This window comes from Fusarium oxysporum, chromosome 7, assembly GCF_000149955.1.
Source record: "Fusarium oxysporum f. sp. lycopersici 4287 chromosome 7, whole genome shotgun sequence".
NCBI lineage: Eukaryota > Fungi > Ascomycota > Sordariomycetes > Hypocreales > Nectriaceae > Fusarium > Fusarium oxysporum.
Genome location: NC_030992.1, coordinates 3,186,957 through 3,207,828, shown reverse-complemented (window position 1 = coordinate 3,207,828; position 20,872 = coordinate 3,186,957). Strand labels below are relative to the sequence as shown.

General features: G+C 48.4%; 6 protein-coding genes across 14 annotated transcripts; 3 read left to right on the top strand and 3 right to left on the bottom strand.

Annotated features, from left to right (window-relative positions):
• Nucleotides 1-8,912: 8,912 nt before the first annotated feature.
• Nucleotides 8,913-9,765, top strand: FOXG_20297 (uncharacterized protein; the record flags this gene model as incomplete). The annotated part of the gene is made up of 1 exon (XM_018400567.1): nt 8,913-9,765. Exon 1 carries the CDS (start codon nt 9,031-9,033, stop codon nt 9,763-9,765), a length of 735 nt encoding a protein of 244 aa, XP_018248095.1. The 5' UTR covers nt 8,913-9,030.
• A 797-nt stretch (nt 9,766-10,562) lies between these two features.
• Nucleotides 10,563-11,666, top strand: FOXG_10429 (uncharacterized protein). The gene has a single exon (XM_018389765.1). It carries the CDS (start codon nt 10,713-10,715, stop codon nt 11,520-11,522), a length of 810 nt encoding a protein of 269 aa, XP_018248094.1. The 5' UTR covers nt 10,563-10,712; the 3' UTR covers nt 11,523-11,666.
• A 307-nt stretch (nt 11,667-11,973) lies between these two features.
• Nucleotides 11,974-15,995, top strand: FOXG_10428 (thiamine biosynthetic enzyme). 9 transcript variants are annotated; one of them, XM_018389757.1, is made up of 5 exons: nt 11,974-12,514; nt 12,567-12,578; nt 12,838-13,718; nt 13,769-14,600; nt 14,663-15,995. In XM_018389757.1, the coding sequence occupies exons 1-4, from the start codon at nt 12,381-12,383 to the stop codon at nt 13,861-13,863; spliced, it is 1,122 nt and encodes a 373-aa protein (XP_018248085.1). In that variant the 5' UTR covers nt 11,974-12,380; the 3' UTR covers nt 13,864-14,600; nt 14,663-15,995. The 9 variants fall into 9 exon arrangements, with proteins under 9 accessions (XP_018248085.1, XP_018248092.1, XP_018248084.1 ...); XM_018389764.1 differs by having other exon boundaries at nt 12,567-12,658; XM_018389756.1 differs by having other exon boundaries at nt 13,769-15,995.
• On the bottom strand, nt 13,888-14,606 carry FOXG_10427 (uncharacterized protein). Its single transcript, XM_018389755.1, has one exon. The coding sequence runs from the start codon at nt 14,495-14,497 to the stop codon at nt 14,117-14,119; it is 381 nt and encodes a 126-aa protein (XP_018248093.1). The 5' UTR covers nt 14,498-14,606; the 3' UTR covers nt 13,888-14,116.
• On the bottom strand, nt 14,635-16,834 carry FOXG_10426 (uncharacterized protein). Its single transcript, XM_018389754.1, has 3 exons — nt 16,554-16,834; nt 16,443-16,503; nt 14,635-16,392 (listed from the first exon to the last, which is right to left on the bottom strand). The coding sequence occupies exons 1-3, from the start codon at nt 16,675-16,677 to the stop codon at nt 15,219-15,221; spliced, it is 1,359 nt and encodes a 452-aa protein (XP_018248083.1). The 5' UTR covers nt 16,678-16,834; the 3' UTR covers nt 14,635-15,218.
• A 187-nt stretch (nt 16,835-17,021) lies between these two features.
• Nucleotides 17,022-20,668, bottom strand: FOXG_10425 (uncharacterized protein). Its single transcript, XM_018389753.1, has 2 exons — nt 20,067-20,668; nt 17,022-19,974 (listed from the first exon to the last, which is right to left on the bottom strand). The coding sequence occupies exons 1-2, from the start codon at nt 20,190-20,192 to the stop codon at nt 17,239-17,241; spliced, it is 2,862 nt and encodes a 953-aa protein (XP_018248082.1). The 5' UTR covers nt 20,193-20,668; the 3' UTR covers nt 17,022-17,238.
• Between the last annotated feature and the right edge of the window lie 204 nt (nt 20,669-20,872).

Sequence of the window (20,872 nt, the reverse complement as noted above, 5' to 3'; positions counted from 1 at the left end):
TAGGTTGAACAAAAGCCTTTGAACGAACGCCACCTCGGCTCTTGAAAGGTTCTCAGACATTCAACGGAAAAGCCAAGGGAATATCGCACCGGTTCTTCTGCTTGACGTTTTCCACAGCTCACAGCATCAAGGTTCAGAGCTCGAGACGGTCTTGAGAAAAGGTGTGGGTGTGGGATCTACACAGGGAACCGGGGTTATCACTTCAGGGGTGCAACAGTAGCTGTAGGGATCGTCCTTGCTTGTAGCGCCTAGCTCTACTCAGACCTGCTGATTGACCAAGCGAGCAAGCAAGACTGGCCCAACTGAGTTGTGAGATCCTGCAGCATGTGCTATTGGGATGCTAGTGATAGACATGGCGCGCGGGCCGCTTGCAAGGGAACCGCCTTACAGCAGTCATAAAGTTCTTGGTGAACGACGAGAACCAATTCAATATTGGTTCAGGGAGACCAATCATGCCTCTTCACTGTAACGACAGCCCTTTTGAGGTAACGAAGTTGGGACTTGATTAGCGTCAAATCCTCGCACCCGCTCCCCACCCCACCTTTGGGGCCCAAGAACCCGAATCTCATCGGTCAGTACCTGAGAACATGCCCTAGCAGTTCAGTGTTATGTTATAATGTTGGCTTTCAAACATCATTGTAGATGATATCGTCCGTGACTATGCTTTCCAGAATTATCTTCGGGCAGTACTTCCAGACGCAAGGCCAAAATCTCTTCACAGCTAGGTTGACAAACCTTTAGCTTAGATTTTGACGACATGAGGCGGTTATTCGAAGCAAATCCGGGAGGGAATCGTTCAACCCGACACTCGTGGAGCCGAAGCATATCTTGTTCTCTACCCCGCCTTGTTCCTCCGGATTCCACTCCGTCACAGTGGTTGAGTGCCTTCGATGTACCAAGTCGACTCGGACGGGCGAGCTTATAGGGCAATGTGAGTTATGGCTCATGACTTCGCTTCACAGTTGTTGCACGGGGGCCTGTAAGACATCTTCAGCGACGTTTCACAGATTTGCTTGTCCCAACCCGCACTCTGAGTCACACATCCTTTAACTCCAGCATGCAAGATGAGGCTTCCTGGTCCAGGGATTCACCATCTCTATCTGATATAAGACAACACATTGGGGGGATCAGCTCCATGTGTTGAGATTTTGTCATGGTGCTCAGTTGAAACCATCCCGATGACCAGGGTTAGGCAACTCCAGCACAGCCTGTTCCAGGTCTGGGACACGTGCATGTCTCAGTGAGCTCGAGGTGAATGGGACCCGATTCGGGCCACGTGATAAGGATTGTCAAGTCTGCAGAACACTGAGTGAGTAGGGTTTATTGCTCGGATGCTTGATCGCTTCGCCAATGATCTAATGTTCGTTCTTGGAGATTGGCGCAATGCCCTGGTACACCAGGACAGTCCAGAGTTGCTATGAGCATGAAGCGTCGGTGGAATTCGAAACAGCCAAGCGATACATGGCTTATATGGCTATGCTTCGAGCTCGTCCAAAGCCTTTGCAGAAACAACAAATGTCTCGTCTTGTACGCTTGGTGAGGGGCATTTGAATTCGTCCTGTTTGCGGGAAGTCAGACCAGTGACAGGGCCCATGGGGGCGGTATTGCACAATGGTTGCGCATCGATCTGTTATCATTTGTTGCAGCTGCTCGGCTCAAGCCGAGGGCATCTTCAACAACCACGCAAAAGCTTGAGTAGTAAAAGCTGAGACAGGTATATAGGGGATAAAACGTGTACCATCACTTCTCCAGAAACTCCATGCCTTGCCATTGATACTCCTTGCCTGAAGGAAAAAGCAAATGCCAGCGTCTCTGCACTGTAAGCTCAATGTCGAACCGCTAAGTTCTTCGGAAGGAGGGCAGAAAAAGAATCCGTTGACCTGCTGATGTAAAACTGGATCAACGAATTGAGCAGGATGTGTGCATTGCAGGCGGAAAACAAGCGAGCGAGGGCTGGTGCCGATGAGGTTGGTGGTTCTCTGAGATCATGCAGGTCATGTTGCACACGCATCGCACATCGCACATTAGAGATCTGGCACTTCCCCTAACGTCGTCTCTTCCCCTCTTCCTGACCTATCGCGCGGCCTCCCTCGTTCTGGACAGCATGGTGTGGTTGTACATGACTGCGCCTCTAGAGAAGTGCGTGCTTGTGTGTTGATCAAGCTACCAATGGGACGGCATTGTTCGCGTTGTACAACTTTGCAGGCCGATGTTGGTTCGGAAGCCCATAGAGATTTATCTTTTAATTGAGGGAGGCATGAACTGAAGCTCGGCGTTTGCTGATAAGCACAGTAAATACCTGGTGATGAAGAACCTCCACTCAAGATATGAACGTCGCAAATTAGGTCCAGTGCGGACGCGTTTGCGACTGCACATCAATTGGAGGCATTAATAGTATTGACAGAAATTGTCGTGGTATTGAAGACAATTGTGAAGTTGAAGGAGGAGGTTTTTCTTCAGCGTTTGAAGTCAAGAGAAGGGAGGAGTTCGACCTTTGGAACCAGAGTTGTGATGTTGGAAGGAGTCAGGTACTGCCGGGAGAGGAAGGTCTTTCTCCACTTTCTCCCGTTTGCATCCAAATTTCCATCTCGCCTTCTCAATTCCGGATATCAACAGAGAGTGCTACCTCATAAAATCAAGGATCGCACTGTCTTGAGATAATTCTATCGAGATAGGTATCTAGGGAAGTAGGGATCAATCTTGAGACTGCTCCCACCCTTACAACGTTCATGTTTAAGGTTATGATTGCGGCCTTCACACATTCAATTCCGTTGTCCCAATGTGGTATTCCATCACGAAGGACTCGACCTGCTGAGGTACCTAGCACAGATGCGACAGAAGACGTTGAAGAGAGAAGGGAGCCCGTGCACTATACTTGCACTACATTTGTGCTCTTGATGTTGGGTTTGATTTATGATTGTGTCTCAGATGCTGGTATTTTGGCCGTTACGTCTATCAATTCATTGTAGCTCACTGATGGCCCATGAGCGAATGCTAGGGGCGTTCAGATCTTCGATCCGCTCATGCTCAAATCTCTCACCCAAAGTCACATTGATGCAATTGGTACTCACTGCTTCAACCCCAATCAAGGTTGTACAACCTCTTGCAGCCCCTTCTTCTGCAAAGCTACCCTGGACCGATTCAAGGAAGCTGACCCCAACACCAAGCTCGTTAATTACGCGTGCGTGAGACACAATACTGTCAAAGTATTGGTTTCGCACTGCGGTCAATGGTAAATAGACACGCCAGACCGCTGGTGAAACCAGTGACCCGAAATCTAGAAGTTCGATGTGATGGTACTGCAGCCAAAAGCAATAACCTTGCCCGCGATTTTCGGTGACGGTCCAGCCCGCAACAAAGTCGGCGAAAGAAAAAGAAAAAGTAGTAAACTGAGCTGCTGGACTTCCGCACCGAGAAGCGATTGGATAACCCAACTTGATCCCTTCAATCCCCGGCCATGCCCGACAACTCTATCGGTGGTACATTGGATGTACATGTAGCCTCCCGTGGAGGGGCGAAGCTGTTCAAGATCCAGATCCTAGCGCTGTCCAGAGCCCACATTAGAGCAAAATCTCGCTACTACTCCGTACAACGTCTATCACACGCCCCCTCCTAAGGCCAGTCACTCAGCAGTGTCCCATGTCGTACTGTACGACACGATGAAGCCTCCCCATGAAACGATGGAATTGAGGTTTACAGCATACATCCGAGGGGAGTGTTTCCAGTTCGGCGTTGGTGATTCAAGCTTGTTTTTAGTCATCGAGCTCTAATCGTTAGTTGACAGACTTAACTCCAATCATCCCCCTTGCCGACGAGACGCAACCAGGGTAAAGGAATACTTGTACCGAATTTCTTTCCATATCAGGAGATTGAGGGAGAAGGAACTCAATAGCTCAGCGATGCAATGCCTCCTTGCAGCAGCTAACAAGGGATGAACTTACGCGACCACAGCCTCGGGAAAAGCTGTTCAGGTAGCCAGGCCCTCAGCTCCTTGTTGTCGGGTATGCAGCTGTCGGCCTTGATGAATTGATATCTGATGTGATTTGAAGGATCTGTAGGCAACAATGATCTGACCAAGTTCCTCAGCTGGCTTGGTCGCGCCAGGTTACGAACTGTGTGGTTGAGCCGACCCCTGTTGAGCTAATGGGGACCCGGCTCTTAAGCCACTGTGAACCGCGTCCATCACCCAATAGACCTCAGGCAGATGAACCGTAAAACGTCTAATGTCGCGTGGCTATCGATCGCCGGCCCTATCGCCCCAGTCCATCTAGCAGTCATCCTGATATATCGAATATTACATATCTACAGTGCACACCTATAATCTCTCACAATTAAGGATTCACCAAGTGAACTTCAGATTTGCTTGTGGCAAGCATGTGTCCTTCATCATAAGAATAACAAAAGCAAACAATCGCTTTCTCGGGCGTTGCGAATTGCTTCTGTAGTTTCCAAACAGGAGATTCTCCGAAATGATGTATCTTAATTGCTATCTTTGGTGCAAGGCACGATCTTGAGTTGCATCCCAACTTCAGATGAGACAAGTACAAGGGATTGCGTAGGATTGCCACCTCTTGTTTCTCGGTAGTCTCGAACTGTTTCGTTGATAGTGGACACTGTAGCAGATCCGTGATATATCTTGATTTATCCTTTTCCATGTGGTATATGAAGATGAATATGTCATGATTTTGGGAAGTGATACTTGAACTTGAACGGCCCGAAGGCAATATGTAACGTCTTCGACGGCTAGGAAAACCTTGGCATGATGAAATCCAAACGTTGAATGAATTCACCGAGTTCTAATAGGGCTCGTTGACACTGTTTTTGTATGCATGTATGCGCGCTTATTTCTATATATCTACATCTCAAACCAGGCCAGGTGATCTGATCATCAAGTCTTAATGTTCCCAGGTTCTCCAGACAACCCCGGCTCATCTGAAGCCGAGTTGCCGTGAATTTGACAATCGACATCATCTTGATGTTTTCAAAACACGTTGTGGGTGTAGACCTGGCTCTTGGATAGCTTGCCGCAGGTACAAGGCAGCAAGACGAATACGATATTCCTAAACGGTCAAGACCAATTATAAATATTTACAGTAAGGGGCTTCCTTGCACTGTAGTTGTCAACTGTTAACAAGGAGACTCCCAGTCAATGATTGGGCAGCAACAAGAAGATAGTCCAAGGTAGGTGATCATGGCTGATCCGTAATCTTTCGTCTTGGCAAGTTTGAGCAACACCATTGTATCTACTGCCTGACAGGGCGGTTAACGAAATGTCGGGGCTCTACAAGGGCAAGGATGCCATCCTTCTGGACGAACTCAATATCGTGCTTTGACAGTGCATCTTTCAGACCGACATTCAACGCGAGTCAAACGCAAATTGAACACAGACTCTTCATCCTGGATGATCGCAAGGTCAACCGCATTAGAGCGGGCGGCCTGAGCGCGCCCAGTAAGAAAATAAAAAGCAATCATGAGCCTTTAGCTCTCGAAAAAGCAAAAGCCGCAGCAAAAGAACCATGTTCATCTACGTATGGTCTGCATATTAAAACCTAAGCCTATCATAGGCTTACATCCGTGTGGAGATCCCGGTAATTTCGCATGGCGTGCCGATCTCTCGCAGTTAGTCTAAGCCCGTTGTTGTCTCTTTTGTTTTAATGCCATCGCGTCGCTTACAGTATTAAAAAAAGCCCATATGACATCGGACTGTGGAGAAGAGAGAACTCCCACCGCACGCTACTGCTCTGATGGACAAGGCTGGGCTCAGGTGAGGCTTCTGAATGGTGACGGCCATGTGGTCTAGCGGAGATATTGGATGCCGCTACGCGGGACTAAGCTCCTTGGTCCGGGGCGGGAAGAGTGCATTGACGGTATTTCCCTTTTGAGGCTGCTGCATATCGTCCCCTACTGTTACTGTGCTGTACGGCGACGGAGGGGACACCGCTGGTTACGGATATAGGGGACGGGGATGAGGAAGAGAGGCCGACAGGACCGTCAATCTTGCTTGGCATCATCTATCCATGACCCGTGCTCCCCCTCCCGGTCCTGCTTTTGCTCTTGTCTTGTTTTGTCTTGCCCTGCCTTGTGGACGGCATCTGGAGTCTGGTGAGACACGGGAGTGTCAACTGGGGTATCCGCTGAGATCGGGTCTGTTATTTCGCTTCTCTAGCCTCCAGGTCATTACAACGAGTTAATTATCGTATGCCTGTCTGCGTACTAGAGAAACTAATTTCGAACAGAGTTTAGTACTGTGATGGACTCCAAACAGTCTCGATCTAACGTACAAGACCGAAGTCGTCAGATCACTGGATGGATGTGTTGCTACCCTAAGTTACTGCACGTATGGGGCGGATGCAATGCTCGATCTGCCCTGATCTACAGAACGAGGCTGCATGGCCAGACTTGCATTTCTTTGCCTGCCGAGCCTCCCAATCAGTCTACACTTCTTAATGGGGTTACTCCAAGTCTCTCAGATCAACCCCTCGTCGAATCTTCAAACCCGGTTCCCTTCAATGTATCATGTGCATCACTCGCCATATGCAAATGAGAAGAGGATCCTCCAAGATCAAACCTCGCACACCTAACCTCAGTGTGAGACATTGCGTGCTATCGTCTGTGATTGGATTGCTCATAATGCAACGACTTCGCTCACCGCCATCTCAACAGCAGAAAGGAGGGCATCCTGTTCGTTCTATAGCCTCACACATGGAACGAAGGCAAATGCGCAATCACCAAATGGGCAGTTTTTTTTTACTCTTGTTGAGGACTCTGCTTGATGCGCACATGAATTTTCCCCTCTCTTGAGTGCGATGCTACTGCGTCTGCAGTCAACTTCCCAAACCAGAGATACTTGCATCTGCGCTGCGGAAGACGTGGTGAATGTTGTTTTGCGAACGTCTGTTCATGAGGCATTCAATTGTTCACCGCTACAGAGTTGACGAGTCTCGACTCGACACTTAAGCAGAAGAAATGAGGCACGAAACGTAGAGCATGCTATGCAGGTGTCATGCATCTGTTACAGATTTCGAGAGCGTCATTCGTCAGTCAGCTTGCACACTTGGATGTCATGTTGAGGCTCTTTGGCGGTGTGGCTGTTTTTGTCGACGAGCATATGCTCAGGAATGTGTTGCTCAATAGTCTAACTTAGGCCTAACCTTAAGCTTGAATACGAGAGCGAGAGCGTGAAGCTGGTGAGAATGAGAACAGCAAGAGACTGTGACTGTGGACCCGATACAGCACTATCACTGACTGTTATCGAAATTGTCTACATAGCATAAGAGCACCGTAGGGTAGTTCAAATCTCGTTGACTGATGTGTATGTCTAGTGCTTGCAGTGGAAAGGAGGCCGTGAAGTTGTGATGTTTGGCCGCATCACGGCGAAGCTGCTGAGAAGAGGCTGTTGAAGCCGCCTACGATGTCACATAAGAGATCTTGCAGCCGCATCAAATGAATACATAAAAGCATATATAACAATCCAGCGGCATGAAAAGAACAACCTGCAGTGATCATCGAGTCTCGATGCTATTCAATGTGTCCTTCTCCGATGGTATCCTCATGAATGCTAGCTGCTAGAGATACAACCGCCAAGGGTTGTTTAGACTTACAAACTATACCTTTAGTTAACCGGAGTTAGTGTATTGATTTGTTTGAGGATATTACACCTTGAAATGTATTGTTCTTCAAGCCATTGCTGCGCGTCTTTGATGAAGGCGTCACACAACAGTTTCGGGAACTGGGCAAATACGAGGTGACAGCTCCGCCAAAACATCAAGGAGGAATATATAGACCTCAGCATGTATCTCAGTATCTTATGAGACTGGATTATATACGACTTTGAGCATAGTTGTCGCTATGGAGCTAGGTTTGTCCGACTTGCACTTGCAGTAGGGTAGGTCTTGAAGAAGGACATCGTCGATATGAGCTTTCTTATGCGTGTTTATTACTCTTGACAGACAAATGAAGAAAGAGATGTATTTCAAACATGATTTAAGACGTAATAGAATCAATATCGTACGTGTAAAGTTTGCCCCTTTGTTGCATGATTGCTTTCCATAATGATAAAGTAATCCCGTAAATTAGCAAGCTTTGGTTCACAACAGACTTCATGCAACACCTTAATGGACGTGAACTAAATAGTTAACTTGAGAATACGACTCAAAGACACCGTTTGGGTCTGCTGATACTAATCCTTGTGTGCTTTTACTTAAACTCTGTTGCAACCCTTACATCTATGAAGCCATGAACTAGAGCTCGAGTTAACAAGCAATGACACAGGCATGACACGAAAAAAAAAGAGATGAGAGAGCTATAACAAAAGCAAGAGGTGGTCTTGGGCCGTCCTTCAGCGGCTATAACAAAACTCAGTACCACAATCTTCCAGGTGCTGCTTCGCAGGGTCGAAGTCTGGGTCGGAGCGAAGACAAGTCCTTTTACTATTCTTAAACTAGGTGATACAGATAGTATCAACAAATGACTAGTACTAAATTATCATAAGGGCTGTTGCCTATGAGAGGTAGAGCTTGGTCTTGTGATGTAGCTATGAGTGAACGTCTGGTCCCCTCTTGGCCCTATTGTTTGCCTAACTTACGCTACAGCCTTTGTCGAGCAAGACTACATATCCAAGTATTTTCCTCTCTTTGATACTCAACTCTTATAAGGGAGACCGCACCTGTTACTGTTTCCCTTAATAATATGTACTTGCCGCGAACTAAGTGTGCATCACTTCAAGCTGTGAGTAGATAACCTACAAAGGCTGGGTAAATTATAAGCTCGCCTTCTTCGGTTTTGTATGCATCAGTCACTTCCAGGTTCAAGTTTGACCTTTAGCAGGTTAACAATTCTTGGTGCGTATTTTGTATTAAGTGAATGCCTTTGAGTTGCCAAATAAATATCCCGGGTTTCCTCAGAGAGTCTGAGAAGAAACATGAGACAACATACAGAAGGAAGCCCTCACACTATAACGATGACACCTCCCCTTGATCGAATTGAACCCATTAGTGTGCTAATCGGCTTTCGTGTGAATGTCCCGACTACATGCCTCGATATGCCAGCAAACAGCAAATACAGCTGGAAACGAACAGCCGCAGTAGCTTAACCACTGAATGCAACATATTTGATAACAAACAGGGCTTTATCGAAGCCGCCGCAAATCATCTGTCCCGGAAACAAGTCCCGAGCCCCTTCACCTCACTTTTTCGATCTTGGGAGAGTGCCCTACGACGAAGAGCCCAAATGATCAAAAAGGGAGCCTTCAAAGTCCTGATTATTGCCATCTGGTTGAGAAACCGGGTAGTCTATGATGCGGAAGATATTGCAAAGTCCCTGGACTATGTGGTATGCCCAGCCACACCTGACGAGGAAACAAGACCACTTGATCCCCATATTGACGAGATCCTTATTACGGGTGGTATCCTCGCATCCGAAAATATGATACTTGCAAGTTTTGGAGGGACGAATTGCGAAATCAAGAGGGTACAGATATCACCACTTATCAATGACAAGCGAGAGCTCTTGCCTGCGATGATGCCTACAGAAGTTGAACTGAAATACGATAACGGGAAAGTTGAAATTACTGAAAGGTTGGCGTCCGAGCTATTTCACCGTACCGGAGTTCTGGATGATGGGCAGTTCTGCGTTCTTGTGCTGGCAATTTGTGGATGTCCCGTCAGAGCCAGGATAACAGAGGATGGTGTAGTAATCAAGACTAGTGAGATATCTAATAGACCATGGGTAGTCTTTCGTAACGGCAAACAAGAGTACCATTTCTAACTAGAGGATGGGTTGATGCAACATCACCCGACACAGTGTTGGTGAACACTTAGAGAAGATGGAATAATGACGAACAGATCGGATGACGATGGCTGACTGTATTGATGGGAAAAAGATTGTGTCACATATAAACAGGAGATGAATTGTAGCTGGCATATTTATTGTGGCATGCGGACTGTTGTGTAGGTATTGTCGCAATTGATGTCGAGCCAAGATAACTCATGGATCATTGAATAACACTGTGATATGCTCCATCGAGACTGATATTTTGATAAATGGAGACCATCGCATTCATTCTCGACCACTGCATGAATGCTACTATCTCATAAGTCATTTAGGTCCTGGTCGCTTTGGAGGGGCAGCCCAGCGCCATGTCGGGATCGAAATCCTGAACTATGCCAATCATTGGGGGAACAAAGATGTCACCAGCTTCAGAAATATAAGAACGTCTAGCTACGGCTATAGTGTAGGTTTGACACTGTTAAACGCACTTCTTCTTCGCATGAAACCCCTCAGTGCAAGGGTGCTAAGGTAGCTTCTTGGAACTCCATCGTATCTGGCATGTAATTGTGAAATGAGATGAACACTTTCATAATACGTTGTCCGCATATCCAAGCTTTCAATATGCTTTGCGAATCTGGTGTTAAGATTCATGAATTTCTACCTTGTCACTGACATTCAGTAGACGCTTGTGAAGTCACGTATCCAACTCCTCCAAATATATTTTAACCTTGGAAGGCTCGTTTGTCTGGACAAATTTTTTTTCATTGACCTGTTATTTGTAACCCAAACCTCGTGATTGTGTCATTACGTCTTGAAGAGTCACCTGAGCTGTGTGAATTCTCCTAACCAAACATATGAAGATCTCTATCCTCCCTCGTAAACGAGAACTTGGAGAAGATTGGCACCCACAACCGAAGCCAAAGCAATAGCCTCATTTCTTCAATATGAACTATCCGCGCAAATTACCAGAGGCCGTAGATGCACTGATAGGGTTTCGTGTAGAATGCCACGACAACAATTGTGGCTTTGCTAGCCAATACTCCATAGACCTCAGCAGCATTCGACCTCGTTGTTACATATCTGACGACGACTTCTGGCAGGCCGCCGAGGACCATCTATCTTGGAAGCATATTAGAACACCGTTCGTCTCGTTCTTCAGATCATGGGAGAGGGCTCTGAATTGGAGGAAACGCCTCATCGAAGGAGGGGGCAGGGGAATCATCATTATTGCGGTTTGGTTGAAAGACTTGTCTGAAGTATACGATGCATACAATATCGCACAACGACTTTTAGGCCGTAAAGACCTAAACTCAAGCAGCCGTCTGCGACGGAACCTTGATTATTTTCGCGGAGAAATGCTCGTTCAAGGTGGCATCGACTACATGGAACACAGAATCCTGGCCTGCTTCGAGGGCGACAGCCTCGAGATCGAAAGACGATCCATATCGCCACTGATCAAATTTCCTGAGCGGAGTCTTGTTTTATCTATTCCCAGAGGTACTCTGCCGACATACGGCAATTCTAATCTGAGCATCACCCAACAATTGGAGTACGAAATGTTGAGCCTCACGGGGGTTCGAAACGATGCCAAGCTGTGCGTACTGGTACTCGCAATGTGCGAGTGCGAAATGGAATTGAAGGAGGAAAACAAGAATATAACGATAAAGGCCACCGAGTACTGCGGAAACTACTTGTCGAAATTTGTATTTAGCAGTTGTAACTACTATTTCGACGTTTATTATCAGCCATGTTGATGGCACTCGTATCTGGATGCAATGCAGCATGGTATCTCGAAAGCCATTAGATAGTCAAGCTGAGAGGCTTCAGTAATTGTGAATGTAACCGGCTCGCTTAGAGAAAGATCATACCACCTGTTGCGAGGCAAATGAATACAGCCGATATCTCCCTTGTACATAGTGATATATCGCTCATGGATGTAACGATGCAACTCAAGAGAAACTAAGACTGCTCGTGAATGTTTAAGATACAACGTGATATCTTTCCACTTATTCAATACGTACATTCTCATATGTTTCAACTCATACAGCCGACCCCAACTTAATATCATGAACTCTGCCATCCAGGTTACTTGGTGATGCAGCTCAGTGCCGTGTCAGCACTGAAACCCTGAACCTCGCCAATGAGCTAGATAATTACACACTTAATGATTGGCTGATCAAAGACTCATTTAACTCGGCATTACACCTCCGATGCAGCAATAAAGTTAAAGAGTGGGTTGTTGACATGTTCATTCTGTCATGTCATGGCCGGTTAAAAGCCGCATTCAGTGGAACTGAGGATCCCCCCACCTTGAAGGACATTCACATGCTCAACAGCTAGACTTATCTTTGCATTGTGCTGTTGTGTGAGGTGCTTTTTTGGCCACTAGGTACGAGATGGGTGATTAGGGATGAAACGAAGGCCAATTGAAGTGATTGAGTTGACATCATGATACATGATATGATGGAGGGGATATTGCTCATGATGTGCAACCCCGGCAGTCATTTTCACTTAAGAGACCCCCACACACTCACCTATCAAAAACACGCGTCTACAGTAGGTAATACTCGGCATTGCATTCTGTTGGCCAGCATCGGCCGCCTTGCTCCGTCATGATATCAACGGGTTACTTTTACCCCTCACCTGCGGGCATAAAAAGGTCAAGGTCGTTCCATTCCCAACTCTTCTTCTTTTCCTCTTCATCAATTCATCGACTCGACATAAAAACACTTGAAGAATATCCAAGGTTTGTATCTGAATTGTATGAAAGGGCTGTTCTGACACATATGATATGCTAGATATCATAACCTGTACGGCTCTCCTAAGCTACCTTAGCAGCCATGGAGCCTTTCAGCGGTAGTCTTGTCCAGACCTGATTGGGACCTCTCAGGTAAAGTATCATGCATGAGCCGGTGCCCATTTTTCTCTCGTCAGCATGGTCAGTTCAAACTGGTCGTGTTGATGATAGGGGGATGTGGCTGAGATTATACGGCAAAACTTGATCTGGATAATACCAGCGAAAGGATCATGTCATCTCCCCTATTGACCACCAGACTCTAACAACAACAGGCCCAAGATCAAAATGGCCCCTCCCGCTGCTGTCTCCCCTCCCTCCCGCTCTGCAGAGCTTGCTACATCTACCAAGCTCCCAGTCATGAGCAAGAACATCAACACCAAGACCGTTGAGGAGATGCTCGGTCAGTGGGATGATTTCAAGTTTGCTCCCATCCGCGAGAGCCAGGTCTCCCGCGCCATGACTCGCCGCTACTTCCAGGACCTTGATAACTATGCCGAGTCTGACATTGTTATCATCGGTGCTGGTTCGTGCGGTCTGAGCGCTGCGTACATTCTTGGCAAGAAGCGTCCTGATCTCAAGATCGCCATCATTGAGGCTTCTGTGTCTCCTGGTGGTGGTGCTTGGCTTGGTGGACAGCTCTTCTCCGCCATGATCATGCGCAAGCCTGCTGATGCTTTCCTCCGCGAGGTCGGTGTTCCTTATGAAGATGAGGGTAACTACGTCGTTGTCAAGCACGCCGCCCTCTTCACCTCGACCATCATGTCCAAGGTTCTTCAGATGCCCAACATCAAGCTCTTCAATGCCACTTGTGTTGAGGATCTCATCACCCGACCTTCCGAGGAGGGAGTCCGCATTGCCGGTGTTGTCACCAACTGGACTCTTGTTTCCATGCACCACGATGACCAGTCTTGCATGGACCCCAACACTATTAACGCTCCTTTGATCATCTCCACCACCGGCCACGATGGCCCGATGGGAGCTTTCTGTGTCAAGCGCCTTGTCAGCATGCAGCGCATTGAGAAGCTCGGTGGTATGCGTGGTCTTGACATGAACCTCGCCGAGGATGCCATTGTCAAGGGAACCCGCGAGATTGTTCCTGGTCTTATTGTTGGTGGAATGGAACTTTCCGAGGTTGACGGTGCCAACCGCATGGGTGAGTTTTATATGTCAATTCTGGTATGTGCTTTGTCTAACATATATTAGGTCCTACCTTCGGTGCCATGGCTCTCAGTGGTCTCAAGGCTGCCGAGGAAGCTCTGAAGATCTTCGACACTCGCAAGAAGCAGAACGATCTGTAAGCGAGGTCATCAAAGAAGGTCATAGTTGGGAAACGGAACATGTGAATTCAGGATCCTAGACCTCGTCTCTCATTCGAGGCATGGAACCTTGTCATTCATTTAGTCTGAGCGACTCAAGTTTGGAAAACATGAACCCAAGGTCGGATGTCACTCGAAAGAGACGCCAAATAAAGCAATACTAAATTGAATAATTGCCTGCGATGTCATTAATCTCGCTGTCGTGATTTCATCCTTCCTTCCACGGTCAATAACGTCACTTCTTATCCTCTACCACCTCTGTCACCTCGGTAGTGTCCTTAGCTTCATTCTCCGTTGTAGGAGGGAACTTCATTCCTCTGTTCTTATCATTCGGATGTGCACTCGGTCCCCAGCCTCCAAGGCCGTCGGCCATGGCAACTCCTCCAAGTCCAGAAATCGGTCCAGCTGTTACGCTACCCGCGAGTTGATTCTTTCCGACGCCGGGTTGAGTATCAGCCCATGTGCTGAGCTCATCGCGAGTCTTGCCCGTGTACTTTAGTATATCTTCATCGCTGAGTGGTACACTCTTTTTGCCGGCTTGGAAGCGCTCATAAAGCGTCTTCTTGTCCTTGGCTTCTTCGGAGGGATTTGACGAGGAAGACGAAGAGTTGCCCATGATGGTGTTTTTGATAAAGAGGCTTCTAAATTGGCTTGAGATTATGTTCTTTGCAGTGAAGATGACTTGCTGTGGGGTAGTAAAGATGGTAACTTCTTGGCAGGTGAGCTTCTAGAACATCCATATTTATAGAATTGCTGGGGCGATTGGAAGCTGAATGCCTAGCGTCACGAGGCGCACAGCGTGTTCATACAAACAGGGCGATTGATTGACACCCTCAACCCATACAGATCCTTGCTTGTCATTTCGTATTCCCGATCTGGTTTGCGAATATCTGCAGGGCGTACAAGATCAAGGCAGATTGCCATCGAGTTATCCTATCCTAATTCAGCAAAGCTTCGCCTTGATCCTTCATCCTTCATATCTAGGCCGCAGGACAGGTGTCAATGCACACCAACACACTCTAGCCGAGTCAATAGGACTACTAACGACCTTAATCCTAAACGATAAAAGTATTAGGTAAAGAATCCTAAGCTTAGGGGCTCTTTAGTGAGTTTCTTCTAGCATTTGCTTGCAAAGTCTGAAGTTTTGCTCCCCGGGGACTCTTCAACATTGCAACGCTTACAGGAGCAACTGTTTCACGGGGAAGATTCCTGATCGTTTGCAATTTGGTACTGAATACACCTGGATTATATCTTGAATATCTCACGACAACAAATTCGCCGAATCTCGTCTGCCACTAGGAATTCCCTAAATACTGAGATCCCATACACGTGAGACTCTACTTGAGATACTCCTTCTTACCAACCCTCTCACAAACCTCCTTCAACACACCACCCAACCACTCATAATCCTCAATCTCCAAATAAACCTGCGCACTCGTCCTGATCCAAAATCTTCCCCCATGTAGAAACAGCGCCACAAACGTCTTGTAATCGCCAATAAGCGTATTCAGAATCCACTGGAACGCCGTCTGCGTCTCCTCCGCTGAGATGACAACCTCACCCTCCTTACCCTCCACAGTCCAAACGGGCAACGCAATGTTAGCCATACCGCAATTCCGCATCGTGCCAGTGCTGTTCTCCATATATGTCGTGCCTAATTTCTCAGCCACTAGCTCACTGCCTTTCTTGTTCAAGTCCCAGATATACTCCAAGATCGCATCTTCTCCGCCGAGAGCTTCCTCTCGCCATTTGATAGCGTCTTTTACGCAAAGATAGGGCGAGTTATCAAGCGTGCCGACGAACTCAAAGTTTATGACGAATGGAGATTTGGAGCTGGGAGGTAGCGGTGTAATGCGGTTCGCCAGCTTGGGCACGTAACCGTGGCTGGTAGCGAGTGTCGTTTGAATAAGTGCCTGGTTGCGCTGAGGCACGTAGAAGACGGCGCATCCACGTGGTACGTGAAGCCACTTGTGACAGTTTGACACGAAGAAGTCTGGATCAGCTGCGGAGAGGTCCAACTTCACCATTCCAACGCCTTGAGCGCCATCAACCATGCTCAGCACGTTGAGACGACGGCAAGTCTTGACCATTTCTTCCCAAGGGAAGACAACGCCTGGTCGAGAGGAGACAACGTCAAACGTACAAATACGAACACGCTTTCCCTCAGACTCGATCTTCTTGACGGCATCTTCAAACTTCTTGATGATCTCGTCGTCGTCGAGTGGATATGGGAGCTCGATCTCACGATGAGTCACCTTTTCGTTATAGTAGTCAACATAATAATCTGCGACCTTGCCGCAAGCTTCGTAGATGGTCGAGAAGCTGATGATGACGTCCTTTCCGTCTTCATTCCACTTCATGTTTCGATAGACTGTGTTAACACCAGTAGTGGCGTTTGAGACAAACACAACACTGTCCACTGGGGCATTGAGAAGCTTTGCGACAGCAGCGCGGTTCTCATCGAGGATTTTTGGATATTCATAGCGAATGAATGGGTCCGGGCGAGCTTCACTAATAATTATTAGACCAAAGATCACAATCAGAGGTTCGAGTGTATTTACCTCGCATCCTGATACTCGCGGAATTTTGTTCGGACAGCCTGAGGATATGTACCGAAGGAACCTATAACTCCTGTCAGTTGAGGTCTTACTCCCACTTGGACTCTTTCATACCATGGTTAAGATTTCTCCATTCTGGATCAAACATAAATTCCTTCTTGATAGCGCTTCCAAAGACTGAGGTGTTAGTCTTGCCCCGCACAGGAAGCTGCGAAGATCCTTGACCAATAGAACCCATGATGATGTGTGTCTTGTACAGTTAGAAGCTAGACAATGGTTGTATGTTCATCCCATTGGACGTTGTCTATGATGGGTTTGACACGACAACTTATAGATTCTCAGCTCATGGTATCATGAGTCAAATGATACTGTCTAGTACGAGCTGAATACCCCACATCTTCAAAGTCAACGGCGCCCTTAGTCGCCAGACCAGAGGACCAGCCCCGTGGGTACCCGCATCAGGGCGTGATAAGGCGCTCTTCGGCGAGCAACAGGAGTCATTGACAATGCTCAACGCCAGTAAAACGAGATACCCAGAGCTGGGGGAGGGTCTCCAATTCTTCAAGAGTCACCTTGGCATGCGCCGATCGCGGAGAAGAATTAATCAGCATGTGAGCCTTGGAAAAAGAAATTCAACTTTCATTCAATCAATTGTAGTGTAATGCTACTTGGCTTATCCGCCATCCCGAACGCCTTGTCATAAATGCTCCGAGGGATCTGGGCCCTGATGTTCTCGCTAACCTGCGACTCTTTGTATGTGAACTTTGCAATCGTCCGTCATAAGCCAACAACCCCTGCCCTAAGTGCTCGTAGGCGTGCCAGACCTGTGAATCAACCTTGCCGACTTGCGTATCCCGACGCCCGTACACGGCGGTATGGCGAACTCTTTGGTGATGACTGGACGTGCGTCGCCCTGGCTCAGCGCAGATAGCGCCAAAGCTGCATCCGCTTCCCTCTGTGAGCGAACATGCTTCATGACAAGGTTGCACCGGTCATGTGAAGATACCAATAGTCCATGCGACATCTCTGGTGGCAGCATAGGCGCCGGACTTGCAGCGAGATCCTGGCCGCGCATGAAAGATGCCTGGCTACGTCGGATATGTGTCTGCTTTCGCGTGTTATGCGAAACAGGCATTAACGGTTCCGTATGATGCATCACCGGTGAGATGGATTGCAATTGCCCAGTTTCTGTGTATGGTTCCGGGGTATCTGGAGGGAGTTCCATTGTTGGCAGTCGGTCGAAAGGTATGATATCGCGGGGATCTGATGGCTGAGGCCTCAACGGAGCCAGTCGGAGTGAACCTAGTGTTCGCTTGGAGGGAAGGGACACTTCCTCGCCATCAATCTTCTTGCGCTTGCGCTCTCGTGCTCTCGACTTGACTAGACTGGCTATCGAGCTTCCGTGGAGAAGCACCCTTTCATGTGTAATGATTTCATTCGAAGGCGCCATCTCATCGCCTAAGAGGTGCGCTCTTGTCTCGGTACTTCGCAGAGTTCGCCCATGATTGGGATTGAGTGTCGAGGGAGGCATGCTGGATCGCTCTAGAACACCTGGTGCAGATTTGCGCGACCGTTGGGCTCTAGTTCTGACTCGATCAGGTTTGCCTTGGGGTGTCTTCAGAGGCGTGTGGGCAGGTGGGAGCGTCTCTGTTGTTGTGATAATGGCTGGCGGCGTAAAGACTGGCGATTCTAGAAGATCGTGGCCCGTTATTCTGTGCAGCTCTTTTACTATTCTCGAGCTCCAATATGCCCCTGTAGCCTTTGTATCACGGAGGGCAACTGGGTAAGCTGCAACAGGGCGCTTCGTCTCAGTCTTTTCGGCGTCCTCAGCAACACCACTAGACTCCCGCTTCTTCTTAAGTTTGGGAGGCTCGGGCGTTTGCCATAGCTTGGGGATTTTGTCTTGTAAATCAGATACCCAGGCGTCGCAGTCCCACTCAACCCAATAGTCAATAACGTCACCCCATGAGCTCTCCGGGGGCTTGGTGTAGTTAACGAAGACAACTTTACCACCTTTTGCGTGAACTGCTTTGGCGAATTCCCTGACCATAACCTTCAGTCCATGGACTCGCAAACTAGTACCAAGGATTAATAGAAGGTCAGGGCATAGAGCTAAGTCGTGTGTAACAATGGGGCTGATCAGGTGCGCGTTGGGATGCTCCTCGCCGTAGAGCACAATGTCGGGCCTTAATTTTCCGACGCCCAATGCTCGCTTGCCGCGTTCTTCTCGAGCAACCGTAGCGCCTACACAGTGAGGGCATTCAGGCTGCTGGCCTGACATTGTCTCTAGCTGGCGTTCGTCGTCATCCCACGAGCACACTCGACCGCACAAGAAACATCGTAGAAGCTCTAATGATCCGTGGAGGAAAACACATTCCACGCCTGACTTTGGAAGGTCGCGGCGCAGATTTCTTACTGCGGTCAGGGCTTCATCTGTCGCACATTGGTCGGATTCCGCTTGAGAAGCAGGCACCGTGCTTTCAAAATTCGGCTGACTGCATTGAGACTGCTGGCTAGCTTCGTTATCCGACGACTGCTGAGACTTGTCTGAAGAATTTGTGTCCGTCATGGCATTTACCTCGTCAACCATCCTGTTGAGCTGGTTTATGTTGGCTGTCGACTTTCTTGAAAAGCGCCCACGGCTTCCAGGGCCATCGTGGAGGCATGTCGATAGTCCAACCTTTTCTTCGATCTGATCAATATTTTGAGTGTAGCAGCGCACGAGCTTGCCACGGTCTCTCAAATGACTGATGAAACGATGTGAACTTGTAGGTTCCACATCCCTAACCTTCTGGCGTAGCGTGGTCGCGAATGTGTAGAAAACAGATGTTCGGAGAGGATCTGACCATATTGACGCGTCGAACATATCCTTTCCTTTCATATTAGGCAAAGTATTCTTGCCAGAGCCAAAACTTGCTTGCGATAAGTTGATTGGATTTGAGGGCGGGGTATCGTCGACTTCTGATGGCGATGTGCTGCTGCGCCGACTTGGGGCGTCTTCTGAGGATGTACCGGAAGAGAATGGGTCAAACAAGACGGGAGGAGGTGATGATAGAGGTGAAGAGCTTGGTGGAATTGTAGAATCGGTCAAGTGACTGCGTCGCGTCCTCCGGAAGACTGACGGTGGTGGAATATTTAGACCCTCGGGCGGAGGCGAAGACAGAGGAGAACTCGGAGGCTGGGCCACAGCTATTGTTGAGCGGGTCGTCCTGGGATTTACCACGGGCATCCCATCTGAGCGGACTTGCTGCTCTTCATCGTCTGGGTGGCCTTCGACCTGAATTGTGTCTGCGATCTTTTCGTGATCCGGTTCGGGATCTTCCAGCTGAACTTCTATTTCTTCCTTCATACCGACCGGGCCCTCCTCAACCTTGGCAGACACATCGTGAACTATTCTTCTCCTCTTGGCTGGCCGGCGAATGTCCAAGTCGGTGGGTTTATCATCGCTCGAGCCTTCGTTCAGACGCGCCTGTTGCGCTGCCGCGTCGAATTGAGCGCTGATTAGGGAGTAGAGACCGTTTTCAGAACGAAAGTCCTAGTCCGATTAGCTATTACCGACAATTGAGTGTACCAAGAAGTCACTCCGAAGCGCATCTGGCAAGCGCTGGAGTTTCTGAGAGAGCTCACAGGAATGCCCGAATTTGTACTGATCCCAGCACCGGTTACTACAATGACCTTGCGGGCTTTTAGTAGGCCATTGGCGATGTCTTGTAGTTCGTCCTGGGAGTCTCTGGAGACGTGGATAGTTGGCATTGTGGGCAATGTGAACAGAGAAAGTCGGCCGCGTCGCGATACAATTGCAGGCGGGTCTAAGCCGCGATCGCGTGAAGCCGACGACGAGATTCACAGGAGAAGCTTATATCAGAGAGGTTCGAGAGAAGCTTGTCGTCATTATGGTACGGGTACGGTTGTTTCGTCGGGGACGTGATTGTCTGTGAGGTTATTTGTGGTGTGAGGTTCAAGTTCACTTAGTAAGGTTGTGGCGGGCAAGCGACTTGGAGTTAAAGAGGTCCAGAGCTGGGGTCGCGACCGGGAGGGGACCGCGCCGAAGTCGAGTGATCGTCAATGGCCGGTATAAGCAACGATAACAACAAGATTACTACGAGCCAACTTGAACACGGACCGTGCCTTTTTGTGCTGCTTATTCAACCCGCAAGTGTCAGAGCAGAGAAATAAATATCCAGAAAAATGCCAGAACGCGGGTCGAGGACTTTGTGTCCAAGTCCCTGTTGATTGTGACGCGCTCTTCCAAAAGGCTGGGCTGAGGGACCTATCAATGGGTCTTTAGTTCAAGGGCCCTAGGGAACTGCTGACGGCGGGCGCGGGAATGCCGCTAGACCGCTGAACTGCCCATCACACGGCAGTGGTTCGGTTCCACTGATCCAAACATGGTCAACTTGATTGACAGTGAGCCTCGAAAAACACGCGACAAG